The sequence below is a fragment of the Lycorma delicatula genome, chromosome 9 (assembly GCF_047948215.1).
Source record: "Lycorma delicatula isolate Av1 chromosome 9, ASM4794821v1, whole genome shotgun sequence".
Lineage (NCBI taxonomy): Eukaryota > Metazoa > Arthropoda > Insecta > Hemiptera > Fulgoridae > Lycorma > Lycorma delicatula.
In genome coordinates, this window is record NC_134463.1 from 40,117,629 (window position 1) to 40,134,479 (window position 16,851).

Here is a 16,851-nt window from a genome sequence, read left to right on the forward strand (position 1 = left end):
AATGCTACATATGTACAACTTATGACATAAAATAAACAAAAACAATATATTAAATTAAAGTAAAAATTAGTGTCAAGAAAGAATGGAAAACAGTAGAAATCTAGCAAACTGATCTGAATAACTAAATAAATATTTGTTATAAGACCACGTGTTTTCACTTTAATGTTCAAACCTGTCATAAAAATATTTTATTAACATTTAAAGCTACAATTTTATAACTTTACATTTGTATACCTTGTTAACATGCACAATTGTCATGTTAATCAATCTAATAAACAAATTACAAATTCTTTATAATATCAATAAAAAGACTATGTATAAAAAGCTACCAGAAACAAGATCGGCTAGACTAAATTAAATGAATAACTATGAACTGGGTCTGGAGGAGGATGGACAACATAAGTAACAAAATATTAAGAAGAATAAATGAAGATAGAACAATAATGGTGATTATCAGAAGGAGGAAAGGAAACTGGATAACAAAAATTGAATTAGGGAAAAAGGTGTAATAAATGCAGTCCTTGAAGGCTCTGTTGAAGGTGAAAAAAAAAAGAGGAAGGAAGGGACTGAAAGCTAATAAATGATATAAAGGTTAGTGAAGGTTGATGTGACGAAAAGAAAGGCAAGGGACAAAAAAACAGATGGAGACAATGGTACCAGGGACCTGCCATAAGGCAGAATACCACATGATAATGATGATACTTGATCTTAGACTTTTTAATAATAATATCACAAAATAATTTATGACAAAATCTTTAGCTTTATTTCCACTTTTTATAAGATTTTAACAGATGAATCTGTGAAGAATATCAGTACCAAAATTCTATATTCAATATCTTTATCACTAGCAAAGTGAATACACTTTCCCAGTGACAAAGGTTTAGTGGACAATCGATTTATAACAGATGAATTCATATCTGTCTTTTCAAAAACAGGTCACAGTGGAAAGAGTTAATACTAGTAGAAAACTGGAATAAGGCATTAAAAAGAAGACGAACACTCAAGAGTTACAAAATATATACAGGAAAACAAAAGAAAATGTGCTGGTGCAGGTGAGTCAATCTACGAAAAGAAAATTATGTGAGCAATCAAAAAAATAGAAATGGAACTTGAAGAAGTGAGGATAAAGATAGACCAAAGCAAAGAAAAGAGCTGTAGAAAAAAGAAACTAGGGGAAAAGTACTGAATCATAAAGGGATTTTGAATCCCGGTCATGCATGGCATTTTTCATATGCTACAAAATTCCATTTCTACATTACCACAGACAATTCTCAGACTTATGTGTGGAATTAAATCATCAGGCAAAAAAAAAAAAAGGTATGACTGAATGGAAATGAAACTCCAAGTTAGGAATGACAACTTCATACAATCATAGAAAAAATAAGGAAATAAAAAATTTTAAATCTTTGCAGTAACTGAAAAATTGAAATAGTCAAAATAAAGAAAAGAAATTTATTTCTATAAATAGAAGCAACAAATTAATCAGTTAATTTATATATGATAAAATACTGTGAATACTATGGATTTACTTAGAGAAAAATTCAATTTGACAATAAATAAGATTAAAGCAAAGGAATAAAATGGGAGAAAAAGGAGGTTAATGAGGAAGTACATATTAAGACAGGTAAACATTCAGAATTACAATTTTAGTAGTAAAATTACAAACTTTGACCGGTGAGATCATCTTCAAAAGCAGATTGTCACAAGTTAAGAGATCTTTCAGACAAAAAAAGAAGTCTACTCGATATATAAATCTAAGAATTAGAAGATTATTGAAAATGTTTACATGGAATGTAACACACTTTATGTTGGTGAATCATGGATAATAGGAAAAACAGAAAGAAAAAAATAGAGGCAAAGGCCCCTCATCTTCTTATCGTCAATGTTGATTACCTTTGGATCTTGTAAAATAATTTTCTGATTTATTCTTCTTATCCTCCATTATTTTCTGTTTATTAAATTCGTCTTAGTTTATTATTTTGTTTATGATTTTTCTGGCTCTGGTTTTGTTAGATTTTTGTCCAGTTTTCTGGATTATTTCCCGTAGATATTAAACTTTCTATTCTTTGTATTTCAAATTTTTGTTAGATTTTTTATAAAGTAGAGGCAAAGGACTCTCTATTCTAATAAGATAAAATCTGAAGTGAAGTTATCTTAAGACGGAACAGAAAGAGAAGAAAGAAATTTATGACAGACAAAGCTGTACGTAGAATAACAAGCTGTGCATTCAAACATACAGATAATTCTGGTAATACAGAAAGTGTAAATTTAATTACTGTAAAGGAAGACTGAGATTGTAGCATATGAAACAGATAATTGAGGATGTAGTAAATATGTTGAGGTTAAAATATTAGCATAGAAAAAAGAAGGAACAAAAAATAGCATTGAACCAGTCGACGACCGGCTTATGACAATAAAAAATATTATTACAATAATGAGAAAAAATGATACTGTAAGTAATAAAAGACAATTTCAGAGGAATTATTTAGATAACTATTGATTAAATAAAATAAAAACCTGGCAATTTATCTTTGATAACCCAAATCATAATAATTTCAAATTTTGTACTTAAATTTCTTAAATAATACTTCTTTTAATTCTATACCAAATCTATTTTCGTTAATGTACTTCACTAACATAATTGTATACTTGTTATATAAAAGATGAGTTTTGTTATCAAGAAAAAAAACACTACAAAATTATGCATAATTATTTATACAATTTAATTTTATGTAACAACAATAATCACGTCTTTTCTTATGTTAAACAGGAAGTCAAAAATAAATTTTTCAAATGTAGAAACACACACACACACAAATCCCTTTCATTATACTATACAAATGTTTTCAAGGACTTACATTTTAATGTCATAAATATAACAAACAATTAAGTAAGAAAGAACACATTAAGAATAACAAACAGCAATTTAAATAAACAACAAAGATATACATTTTTATTATATAAAATACAAAGTTTCCACTACATAAATGACACTTTTTATCTAATCCTTCAACTTCATTAAAAATAAAAGTCTCTACTCATAATTACAAAAGAAAGAATTTAGACTGGATCTTCAAAAGAGTAGGTCACATCTTATTGGATGTATAAAATCTGCTTTTGATTCATTTTAACACCATTTTATGTTCTCCACAAGATTCAGCAACAGTTAGCCTACTGGATCTCAAGACAAGAGTACATGCAAAAAAAAAATTATGTTTTTCTGCCGAATGAAAAATAATTTCTTATGGAATTTGAAATTTGTTAGACTCGGACAAAAGAATTTAATTTAAAAAAGAATGCCTTTTTCCTTTAATCATAAAACACTACAAAAGCTATAGAATTCTATGTAAACATTAAATTAGTCATGATAAATTCTTGAATTATCTATTAACTGTATTATGAATATTTAAAAAATCACAATGGATCTAGGGAATAATTCATTGATATGGTAAAGCATGTCTAATAATTTAACATGAACAACTTTTATGAAACTGCACAGGTGTAAATTTCTGAAAATTCCATTTTTTGCAAATGCTACTGACTTTGTCCAACTGTATTTAGTAATCAGTATACTTTTTTATTAATAATTTATATAAACATATATATACCTGAGTATGTGAATAAACACAAATGTTATTTTTAAAAATGCTGTAGTATTTTAGAACAATTTCTATATAAAATAACAAATCATACTACAATATACTGTGAAGAATGTGTTGTAACTACATGTATGATATTTATCAATTATGTTTGATAAATATAATTAGTTTGTATATAAAAAATTATTTATAAATGATTTTATTATCTTTTCTACAATTACTCAACAAAAAAGACAGTAATAAGATGCGGAGGCTAATATACAAAAATAAAAATACTATGGCCACACACAGAGTAGTTATTCATAAATAACTAGCATCATATTAAGAAATAACATTTTCACTCTGAGGGAAAAATTAATGGCAGTCAGGCATGTGGAAGGCTACTCTCCTCTACTTCAATCTATATGTAATATTATTCTGTTTATGGGATTCACTAAATTCATAAATTATATAATTTATATATTCATAAGCCTTACTTTGCATTTTGGTCGAGATTCTGAGGTCTTTACCTAACAAGCACTTTAGCCATTAGCTTACTGTGCAACTACAGGGTGAAAACCAAATCTCTGAGTGGTTTTACAGGTTAATCCTCCATAACACACTTAGGTTAGACTGGGTCAACAGGTCCTGAAATTCTCAGCAGCTTGGGTCTGTCCTACACTTACAGAACTGAAAACAAGTTAGATGGAATCAAAGTAAGGAAAAGACTCCCAATAAAAAAAAATCTACAGTAAAATGAAACAAAACAAACTCATTATGGAAAGCTCAAAGTGCTTTCCATATGTGAAATGCTTGCAATTATATATTTAAGTTATTTTAATCTAGAAAAAATGTTTAGCATACCAGAAAAGGCTGTGATATAAGGTTAGCAGTGAATAATAAAAAACTTTAATTGAAAATGAGTCACGATAGTGCATCAGTTGAGTATTTCCTTTTTTATTTTACAAATATCAAATCATATCAAGCACAAATCAGTCAATATTCTAACCTGACACTCTCAACCAATTGGTTTACTCTCCCATCTCATTTGACTCATTCTCCTTCGGGGGAAAATTAATGGCATTCAGGCATGGTGAAAGACTACTCTCCTCTACATAGAATATTCTTCTGTTAATGGAATTCACTAAATTCATAAACTATATCATTTTTATATTCATAAATTATTATTAACAATAATTTTACCTTTTTGCCTCGAACGATGCCGGGTACATACGGTTTAACTTCTGGTTTATCTGGAGTTTCAATTGCTTGTCTGTTGATGTGTTCTATCAGCTTCTTACGGTCAAGTGGACCAGTAGGGAGTTTGTTACATTCATAACTGCATCGTTGAGATGGTGGTAACAATGTATCCTATAAAATAAGAAGATTACATAATACTATAAAATTATAATATGTATACAATAAATTACACAATAATAATAAATATAAATGTTAATAAAAATTATGAATATTATTATAATGACAATAAAAAAAAAACTCTGGGTCATAAGACAAGATCAACAATTTACAAGAGAAAAGAAAAAAGCATAGATAAGTAAGTGACTTTAATTTATTTACTTAACGTATTACCTTTGTTAGTATACTACATAATAGAATACTGATGTGAGTGTTGCTTGTGGCATTCACATTAGTGGCATCCCTGCTGAGGTTAAGAATGGATAATAACTGAGGTATTGAAGATGACCTCCAGTACATAAGGGCTAGGTAAGGAGGGGATGGTGTGGTGACTGTAACCATCACATGGAGGGTGTCTTCTCCTATGGGGGTCAGGATGTTAAAAGACCCTTTTTATTGTTTCTGGATAGGTGTAGGATTAGGCAGCTCAATCGGTATGGTCTTGCTTAAGACCACTGAAAGATAGTTTAATTAGGTTAGTGGTAGTACACTGATGGGAATGTCATTTGTGGCACTCGCATGGGTGGCATCCTGACTAAGGCATTTGAAACTGAAAGATGTCTGTTGCTGAAGTATTGAAGATGACCTCCGATAAAGGGCTAGATTCGGAGGGGGTAGAGTGGCGATCATAATTGCCATGGAGGGTGTCTTCCCTTCAGGATCACGATTTTAAGAAAAACCTGTGTGGCTAGGGGCTTGCTTGGCTGCTTACTTTGCCAAAATTAGCAGTTAGCTGAGATATTCGCTGTTAGGATGAGAATGGAGATGTGTGGGAAGGTTTAGACATTGATCTTGCTCCCAAAAGTGAAGCAGAGCAGAGAGAAATAATGGCATATTTTCATTAGAGACTTATTAATTTGTGAATCTGTTTCTTGATTTTAAAATAAATCAAGAGGACTTTGAGTAAATTGAATTGGAGGAAAAAATTGTTGTTGCGATCAAACACTGCTTTTTTAGTATGAGCTAGTATTTTTGGTGTTTAAAGGCTCAATCAAGTAATGATCTGACTGCATATCTAATGGATGATCATGAATCAATTGATTTGATTGATAGTTGAATATGGTAGGTGGTCATGGTTGGAAGAGGCCATACAAAGGCAATAGTAGGTTGTATAAGTACACTGGCTGGAGATGTCTGTAAATGCCTCTAAATGTCAGCTGAGGCATTTACATTAGTGGCATCCTGACAGAGGCCAAACTGATGACTGTTGTGTTATTTAGTTTAGAGGGACTAACAACTTCCAGTAAAGCCCATCAGGGCTAGGAATAGAGAGGGTAGTGTAGTGACCGGGATTATCACAAGTGTGTATTCCCCTATGGGTGTCAAGATGTTTAAAATATAACTGAGAAAATGGTGATATCATACTATGATTCAAGACAGAATAAATATTAAAAATTTGTTTCTTTTATTAATATTTAAAAAAACAAATTATCATCTATATACGTACATATACAGTCAGGCAGATATAAACCATAAACCGGACTTTGTCTTCATGGCCATGATGTACAAACAAGACTGAGGTGGTGCACAGTTGGTTGTGCAATGCATTATCTAAGTTTCTAATGAATGAGAGCATTAAATCCTCTGAAATTTCAGCTAGAATGGGTGGGCAGTTAGGGGATATGACATTGTCAAATATCAAAGTATATGACTGAGCCAATAAATTTAAAGCAGGGGATGAAGGTTCTGAAAGACAAAATAGGCATTCATGGGCAAGAGTGACAGATGACAACATTAAAACAATCTGCGATCTCACTGAAGATGAATGGCACCTTATGATCCATGAAAATGCTTTGGAAGTGCATATCAGTCTTGAAAATACCCATTCCATAACCACAAAGCACCTTGGTTTTGCAAAATCTGGACAAGGTGTGTCCCTGATTTTTGTCAGGTCAGAAACCGACCTGACAGAAAATTTGCCAGAGACTCTTAAGTCAATTTGGATGAGAGGAAAATAGGTTTCTGCTTTGAATAGTCGTCACATGTGATAAGACATGTGTCCATCACTGTACTCCTGAGCCGAAATCTGAAAGAAGGAATGATATGGAGTGGCACAAATGGAAAGGCTTGCCCTGTAAAGGTGAAAACGGATACATCTGCTGTAAAAGTCCTTGCAACTGTTTTTTAAGATTGGAAAGGCTTATTGTTCATTGATCTTCTCCACGAACATCCAATGTAAATGTTACATACTAGTGTCAGTACTTGGAAAAAGTGAAAGCTGCCTTACAGGAACAAAAGATCGTATGATTCATATGTGATTCTTCTTCATAACACCTAGTCATACACAACCATTAGCATTCAGAATAAAGTTTTAGAAATTTATTGGGAAACAGAATATCCCAGGTACAACACAGATTTATTACACTACAATATCTTTTTATTTGGGCCATAGAAGGAGGCACTGGGAGGAGATAGATTCCAGAGCTACACCATACACGAGACCATGCACAATTGGCTAGACACATCCTCAAACTTTCTATGAAGAAAAGATCTGCAAGCTTATCATATGTTGGGAAAAATGTTTAGAACTTAAGGAAGATTAAATAAAAAAGCAATAAATGTGCTTTGTATTTTTATTTTGCACTAATAAATGTTAAAAACAAAGATCTGTTTTATATTTAACTGAGTCATATATTTGTGCATGTGTGTGTGTGTGTGTGTGTGTGTGTAAATATTTATACTTAAATATTTATACAACTCTTATATCCATTTTCCCAAAAGATTCTACATTTAGAAGCGGAAAAACATAAAATATTTACTGCTGGATATAGTTCTAGACATCAATATATTTCACAATACATTAAAAATTTTTTTAAAAAAGATTCATGGTTAATTTAAATCTATTATACATCCTTTTAAATATACATTAATTGAATATATGATTAAACAATAAAATGACACCACAAATGCCACATGATAAACTGATTCAACTGTGACCTACTAAGGCCAAATTGATGAATGGAATTTTTTTTATATCAATAAATTACAATCATTAACTGCACATGTTTAGTTAAATATCTGTATCACAGTAAATTCTAATTTAACTGAATTTTTCTATACAATACACTATGCATGTAATATTATATTGTATCTCAAATTTCAATGAAATTGTAGTTTTTAACAAAAGTTTTAACAACTATTTAAACATTAAAGAAATTTATATGAAAACTAACAACTTGTTTTTATATACCTATATTACAGATTTTTAAATAAAATTTAATTTTACGATCTCCCCACCTTCCTACATACCCAAAGTCTTCAAAAAAGAATGGTGGGGTTTTGAACATAGATTAAATGAAAATAAAAATACTTACCGTTGATGTTGTTTATTTATCAAATTTGTCATCTCAAACAGTTTTTTATAAAAATAATAAATTTCAATATATGCACCATTCGTCACCTGGCAAATGTCCAATCGATATTCAGTTTCTGCCTATACTTGAATTAACATATCTTCTGTTATTAGCTTTATTAATCCTTTCCTGTATATGTGATGTAGATCGCATATATATATATTTTTTTAATAAACACAGTTTTTTATATACTCCTACAAGAAAAAAAATCACAAAGTGTCAGGTCTGAATTTTTGGATGCTAGGGTCCTTGCTGGCCTACCATCAAAGTCCAAATTTTTCATTCAAAGCCTGGCTAATGAATGCATTAAAGTGTGGGGGTACACAATCTTGTTGGAAATGAATTCGTTGTACGTGTCTATGTTTTCAAGTTCATTCATTTGAGGAAAGCAGTAATTGTTTAACATATTGAGGTAAACATTTCCATTAATAGTCTTTTCAGTGAAGAAAAAAGGCTTGATTATGTCATTTTTCATCGCACTATAACTTTAGGTGTGTTGCATTTTTTCTCAAAAATTACATGTGGGTTTTCAAATCCCCATATTTATGAATTGTGTCTGTTAACACACCCATTAACAGTGCTCACCTTAACAATTAATTACCAAAAAATTTTTATTAATTTTGTGGAAAATTTCAACAGCGAATTGAAATGTTTTTCTCCATCATTAGGTTTCAATTGCTGCAGTAGCTGGATTTTATGTGCATTTACTTACAATCTTTTGTGTAAAACTTTGTGAACTGTTGCTTTTGGAATATCTAATATGAGGCTTTGATGAGAGATTTTTTAGGACTTCTGATTGCAAACTGTCTAATTCATTCAACAGTTTCATCTGATACTCGTGGTCTGTCAGTTGATTTTGAAGAAACTTCAAACTGTTTGAACCAATGTTGTATATTACTTTAATGTGGTGGCTCTTTTCCATATTCATATCGAAATGCATATTGAACTAAAATTACAGACTTCAATTTAGCCTGCCACAAAACACTTTGTTTCTTCTTTAACAGTGAACATAGTAACGAATTAAACACACCTCAGCAACAACACAAAAACTGATGTGGTGGTTTGAACTGCTGTTATACAAACTTACAAACTTCTGGGTTGGAGGCTATCAGGGCTACCAACATAACTTCTCAAAATATCCCTACTGCCTTGATCTTGTTCTTTTTCTGTTTAGCCTCTGGAACCACCATAAGGTGTTACTTCAGAAGATGAATGAGGATGATATCTATGAATGTAAATTGATCTGACTTACAGAAACCCCACCATTCTTTTTTGAAGATCCTGTATATACAATATGTATATCCAATCAGTGGTGGGGGAGAAAAGAATAAAAAACACCTTACATATTTACTTCAACAAAAAAAATTTTTTACTTTTAGTAGACACATCATTAACCATCTTGGATCATGCCAGTATATGAATGAAAATTGTTAGTCAACTTAAAGAAGAGCTAAATTTTTAATTTATTCTCACAACCAAGATGGCTTACAGTAGCTTCTATGTCTACACTAGTAGTTGACTGTAGGATTTAACAGTGCAGTTCTGTGGTCTGTAATATATATTTGTGAGTGTTGAGCAATTAATCGCAGCAATTATGAAATCCAAGCTGCAATTTGATCCTTCGCATTGCTATGAATAATTCTGATATCAAAATTTACAAACAAATTTGTAAAATTTATTGACTAAATGTTTTAAGAATCATAATGTTATACAACCATACCAATTGTTTTGAGAAGGATAAACAAATATTCAAAACATTGTGCCATAAAATTATCGGCCCCGCCATTTTCTTCTTTCAACTTTTGCTTCTTAAATTATGGCTTGTATATTGTACAGGTTTGAAAATAATAAACTGAATAACAGCTATAAGAGACATACATTGGAAAACAGCAAAGTGCTCAAAATTAGTTTATAAATAATATGACTTAAATCAAAAACAAAATTGACATTTCAGTTGTTAAACTATCAGTATTAGCAGATACACAGGTAAATAAATATAATAAAATATATTAAAACATAAAATAACAATGAAAAAAAAATGCACAGTGTAATTGAAAACTAAAGCTGAGATTCAATTTTTCAGGTTTGAAGAATTTAAGTAAAATGACTACTTCAGTTTCACAACTGTCTAGATATGGCCAATTTCAAGACTACTTTTTTCTAAGTAATGCTGCATTAAGTACAAAATAAAGTATGTAATACACAACAAATAACAAAGACATATGGATGTGAGACTATATGCTTCTACTTATATTCAATCTACAGAGAGATGTATTTGGTAATGTACTATAACGAAATCATTATAAAAATAATGAAACTGGTGAACTCCAAGCACAAAAAGAAAGAATGAGTTAAAGGATGTACACAAAATGTAGTCTAAAGTAGCAATGGAATGAGTAAATACAAAAAATGGTTGTGTACAATTTACTACTCTGTCAAAATATATTCAAAGGAATGTTAAAAGAAGAATGGTGCAACGCAAGTATAATTTTATTTTATTATAATAATTAATAAGGATGTATTTATTAATTATAAATATTACCAAGGATAGATGACATAAAGAAGACATCAAAAGAAAGATTGTAAAAGCAGTGAGAGCTTGTATGGAGAAGAATAATCTGTTAATATCAAATATAAATAAGCTATTATAAAACTTTTTGAGCCATCGGATAAAGATTAGCATTTAGCAGAAATAAAACATGAATAATGAAATATTAGAAAATTCTGAAACCCTGAAGAATTTGAAAATCAGTCGAGCTGATAAAATTAAGTAATGAAAGTTAAGGTAAACAGAAAGTGTAATGGTGTTTGTTATAACTGATCCTTAGCAGAATTAAAATTTCTCAAATATCTTATATCAAATGATTATCTGCCCTGAGGTAGGTCCTTTGTACCAAGTCCATCTCCCTTCACAGGCTGACTAGTTTGGTTTCCCAAGACAGTTAGATCAAAGGTTACAAACCAAATTAAGAAATATTCTACAGAAACATCCATTTCCCACGTTATAGGTATCTGATGTGTAAGCAGGAAGCAATGGAATACTATTGCCCAATTTTTCTCAGAGTTATAAAAACAATCTAAAAGATAGTATTTTCTATTTACAAAAAAAATTTGTTCGATAAAAACAAAGCTTCAACATATACTCTACCAAAAGAGAGATGTGTTTGGACAAGCACTATAATGCAAAACATTATAAAAATAACTTCTATTTAATGAGATTATTTGGAATTTTTAATTAATTATTTAATATTTCTTTAAGTTGCATTGATTGCAATTTCATCAACTTCTAAATTACTAAAGGAAACACTACCACTCTGATTGATAACTATTTCATTATTTGGCATACATTTTAAGACTTTCTGCTAGAAAATAATAAATTGATTTACACATATTTTCAAATCAACACCAAATAATCTGTTATATTTTCAAATCAAATCTTATACAAAGATTCTTTGATTATTCATCAACAAAACGAAAAAGGTAGCAAATTATTTAATTTTAGTCAACTAACTTAAGTCTTAAAATAAAACATTAATTGATATAAATTAACTTAATATCTTTGAAAATCTTTTTAAAAGAGCATACTATTAAAGAACCTTAGTATAATCACAACAGTGAATTCTATAAAAATTCATGCACAGAGCTGTAATCTTATTTCTATGAACTAATAGTTCTATACCAATACAATATGTTAATGTTATTAATTTATGCAGAGTAACAATTTTATTAAACGTGTTAAGTATATAATTATATAAATTAATGTTTTCCAGTCAGTCTTTTTTTGAAGTAGAAAAGAATTTTTAATTCTTTAACTCCTCTTTCTATTAAACATTTTTTTGAGTTATCAATGAATTAATTAATTGGTTTGAAACTTTCCTCCTCTGCTTTTTGTACAATATCTGTATCTTTTAAGCAAACATATTACGTAAATTTTACACCCTCAATTATCTGTTTTAAAGATAACAATTTTTCTCAGTTTTTAACCTCTATACATCCCTTAATCCCCAAATTGACTTAACTTGGATGTCCACTGACCAAGTTCATCTATTAAAAAGAATCTCCCATAACTTCTTTCTTCTCCTCTTTAGCTAAAACCTTTTTATTTAAAAATGTATTATTAATCTACTTAACTTTTGACATCCTCCTACTATACTACATTTATATTGCTTTATTCTTTTCCTTTCTGGTTTTTCTTTTTTTTGTAATCACGTTTCATAATAATAAAATGCCATTATACTCCAAATAAATATTTTCAAAACTTTTCTTCCAACTCTTTAACCTACATTTGATTCTTTGATCTATTTTGCATGTTTAAGGCTTTTTTGGAAACCTTAATTTTCTCCAACCTCTATAACGTTTCTACCTAAAAAATAAAATTTTATTAGCATATTGTACTTTCACAAAAATTCAATTTTTCATTATCGCTTTAGTCTTCTTTACTTTCAAACTGAATCTCTTTCATATCAATAAATCCACTCCAGCCATTATATCTTCTAATTCATTTTTGGTTTCTGCCAAAATAACACTTTCATTAATGCTTAAATCTTTATTTTCTCTCTCTCTGGACAGTTATTCCATTATCAAAATTTTTATTCAGTTTTTGCATTGCCTATATGTAAAAGCTGAAAAGAAACCAGAACAGTTGCATCCTTGTCTCACTTATTTATGCAGAGCTTATCTTTCTTCAACTTTAACTCTTTAAACTTTTACCACATAATAAATAACTTTTATATAATGATTAACTACTATTAACTATATAGGGCTTGCATTCAGTGGTCAATTACTATTTCTGTTACTGCCATTTAAAATAAAATAAAAAATATATAAATATATAACAATAACAGCAAATTACAAAAACAATGATATAAAATACAATGCCCCCTGGTAATAAGACACCTAAAGGATGAGACACACATTATAGGCATACCCACAACAGGAAAAGACCTTGAGTACAATATAACACCTTTTTCTCATTTTGTAATTAATATAAGATATTTTACATACTGGCTGATTATACATAAAACATTATGGCCAAAAATGCCTTTATATCTGAAATTACTTTACAATTAAGTGTAATAATTTATTACAAATTAATCTTATACCATGAGATCTTGCCCAGTAATTACTTTATGAATAATGAATGTTTTGGAAACAAAAGTAAATATATTTTGATTACCTAGAACTAAAATAAGACTTTTTTTTGTTGTACATTACAGTTTTTAATCTACAGTAAAATTTAGGTGCATGCACACACCTATTTTTTGTAAAAGCCTGGTTTATTACATTATTAGCTTACTTTTTTAAAACATGACTTTTAAGTCTGATTACTAAATTGACTATTCTGTGCTTCAAACTACTCAACCGCAATTTCTATACAATAAAGTGCTTCTTGGTCTGAAGGAATCTTATGTTCTTCATATCTTTATCTTCATCATTGCCAAGTCTTCATACTTAAGTTTTTAAATTGATTTCTCAATTATTTATTCATCAGCCACTGCTTGACACAGTTTATTACTGCCAAATATCCAGCTACTTCAACGAACAAGATTTATGTTAAATTATGTTCTCTTTAATCATAAAATTGTTAAATCAGTCCTAATTGGCAAGAAAATGTTAAATCTTCCTTTTGTGTTATTTATTTTTGTGCAAAATTTTTTAGTATTTACCAAGCAGTTTTGATTTATGCTTTTTTGAACATGTCTTAAAAATGTAATTCTATAATAATAAATAATTTTTCATGAAAATGATAAAGGGTCACTATTTACCCACGATATACCAGAATTTACATGATACAGCAGATAGCACCACATTAAATCAATTAATATTGAAATCAGATGAATAATTCTAAAAAATAAATTTACTTACATCAGGGTCTACTTCTTTAGCTAGGATACTGATTTCCTCTGGTGTCAGTTGTGCTAAAAGTTGGTCAACATCCAGTTCTTCGTATTCTGATAAATCCTTCCCATACAGCTTTGCTGGCACTGTAGTCATCGTAGATGTTTTTGTTGTTGAAGATGTCTGAAACAAAAAATAAAAACAAATGAGAGTATTTCTTGTTTCTTTCCAAATAAAAAAATTCTGAACATGGATATACTGTGCTTTTTATCTAAAATTAATTACCACAGATTTCTTGACATTGAATCATTTGTAATCAAAACAGAAATCTTTAAATTGTATTTATTCACCTACCGCTATGTTTTACTGTAAACAAAAAAATTCTCTACATGGAGTGTTGGTAGGCACAATGTATTATTTCTTATAAATCTTCATTTCACCTTTGTTGAATCAATAATTTTAATCCTATTAACAGCTACATATTTAGTTTAATATTTCTTTGTAGAAAATGCCTTATTACCACTACATTGCTAATAACTACAAGTCATTTAATAGTTATTATTTGTTACTTGGAATACATCATACTGTTAAGATCCTATCCAATAACATTTAAGACACTAACAGAGACCCAATGAAGATAAAATTAATAATATTTATTACTGAAACACCAATATCTTAGCTAACATTACATAGTTTTCAATTTTTGATAACCTTTCTTCTTATATTCACAATAAGATTAGTGCTAATCCTCTGCACTATTAAGCTAAAAACACACTTCTTATGTAGATGAAAGGTGTAATAATATTTATAAGCCCCAAATCAAGAATGCTAGACTAGATATTTGGAGACCTCTCAAGTATCATCCCTCACTGCTCCAGTGCTTTCCTGATACCAAGAAAACATTTTTACAAAATTTTCTGCAGTTTTATTTTTTGCAACGGTGAGAAACAGAAAAACTATACACTTTTTCATTTCTCTGTTTATTCCATTTCTTCTACAATATTAGTACAGCTAAGCAACTTAGCTTCCTTAACCTTATGTAATCTCTTACATTTACCGTCTCAGTAGCAGTTTTGTTTCACCTTCCTCAGTTAAGTCACATGCACAGTTTTGTCTTTATTTATTTCAACCTAACACACACCGCCTTTTTCATTTCATTTGACATGCTACTTAAATCTAATTTAATTTTATACCGTACCTAAGCAATTTTAATTGTTGTAACTACCAAATATTATATTTTATTTTATCTTAGAAAGTTTTTCATATTTCTTTTTTAAATTCATTTAAAAAAGGTTTTTTGTCCATTTTTTATCAGTCATATCAGTTTAATTTTATTCAGCTATGATCAAAGTACTTTCAAAATAGACTGCACCATTCTGTTGTTCAGCGGTAGTATGTCTGCCTTTCAGCCAAAAAGATCTGGGTTCAAATACCAGTCAGGCTTGGTATTTTTCATACACTACAGAAAAATTCATCTGTAAAACTAAATGTGCATAAGCCATTTGTTGTTTTGGGAATAAATTATTACTAAAATAAATAAGAAAATTGTTTTCCTCAATTTCCTTGCTATTATTAGTCATTGGTTACAATTGTTGGAAGAAATGTTATTACTCAAACTTCTTATTTTTTTATAAGTGTAGCAGCAATGATAAAAATAAATTATATATAACTGCATCTTTAAGGAAATTAAACCTTAGATATTTTATAATAAAAGAAGTTATTTGAAAATGTTTCTTTTGGCTAAAATTTTTAGGTAAAATATTAGGTATCGGTTGTGTAGAAAAATACTGTTATAAACAAGTTTATTTAAAAAAAAAATTACAAATGAGGTAGTATTACTGGACTACTGGAAAGTTATAATAAATTTTTTACTGTTTATTTCTGTGTTTGAAGGGAACCTAAATGCAATAACAATCGAGGGATCACAGGTCCTACTAAGTAAGGCAGTAAACAGTACCATTATGAATTGATGGTTTAACATGTATATAACATCTCTAGGTGCAGCATTCTGGAAACTGAAGGGTACGAAGTAAAAATCTCAATAATGCACATCATATTTAATAAACTGATCTCCATTAAGGCTAAAGTTAAATAATTATGTGTGGTGGTTCACTAAATCATGTTGGCATTTTTTAGTAACTAATGATATCAATCAAGCCACTCAAAACGTATAATAAAGAATAAAATACATACAAGAAATTCTTATAAAAGACACATCATAGAATTTAGCGTAATGAAAGAATGTTTACAAACACTTAGGGAGTATCATATTTTAAAATATGTTTTAGAATACCTTTCTGAAAAAAACAATATAAAGGAAAATCAGTAAATCTATAAAATGTTGGATTTCAATTACAGAGCCCTTACAGCTCATGGCTGAACTTTTGGAATATATCAGGGAGTAATGCTTTGATAATTGAGAAATTTAAAGTAAGAATAAATGGTAATGGCAGAAACCATGTTTAGTAGAAAACTGAACAATGGTAGGTACTGTTTCCTTGGAATGGTGGCATTAATAAACGATTCAATTATATTAGAAAAACCTATCACTGGCATAGTATTTAGGATAAGCTACATAAATTTCTATCGAACATGCTAACCATAAACAGAAGTTTTGTATTTTTGTCCTAAAATTATTTCAACTTTGGCTAAATCTTTTCCTTACT

General features: G+C 29.4%; 1 protein-coding gene across 19 annotated transcripts in view; it reads right to left on the reverse strand.

The window, feature by feature from the left end:
• Nucleotides 1-16,851, reverse strand: part of tmod (tropomodulin) — a 443,143-nt gene that overhangs the window by 61,044 nt on the left and 365,248 nt on the right. For all 19 annotated transcript variants that reach the window (XM_075375728.1, XM_075375720.1, XM_075375729.1 and 16 more), the window contains 2 exons: nt 14,213-14,368; nt 4,782-4,949 (listed from right to left, as the gene is read on the reverse strand). In XM_075375728.1, coding sequence (XP_075231843.1) covers nt 4,782-4,949; nt 14,213-14,368 — 324 coding nt within the window. The remainder of the gene's footprint in view (nt 1-4,781; nt 4,950-14,212; nt 14,369-16,851) is intronic.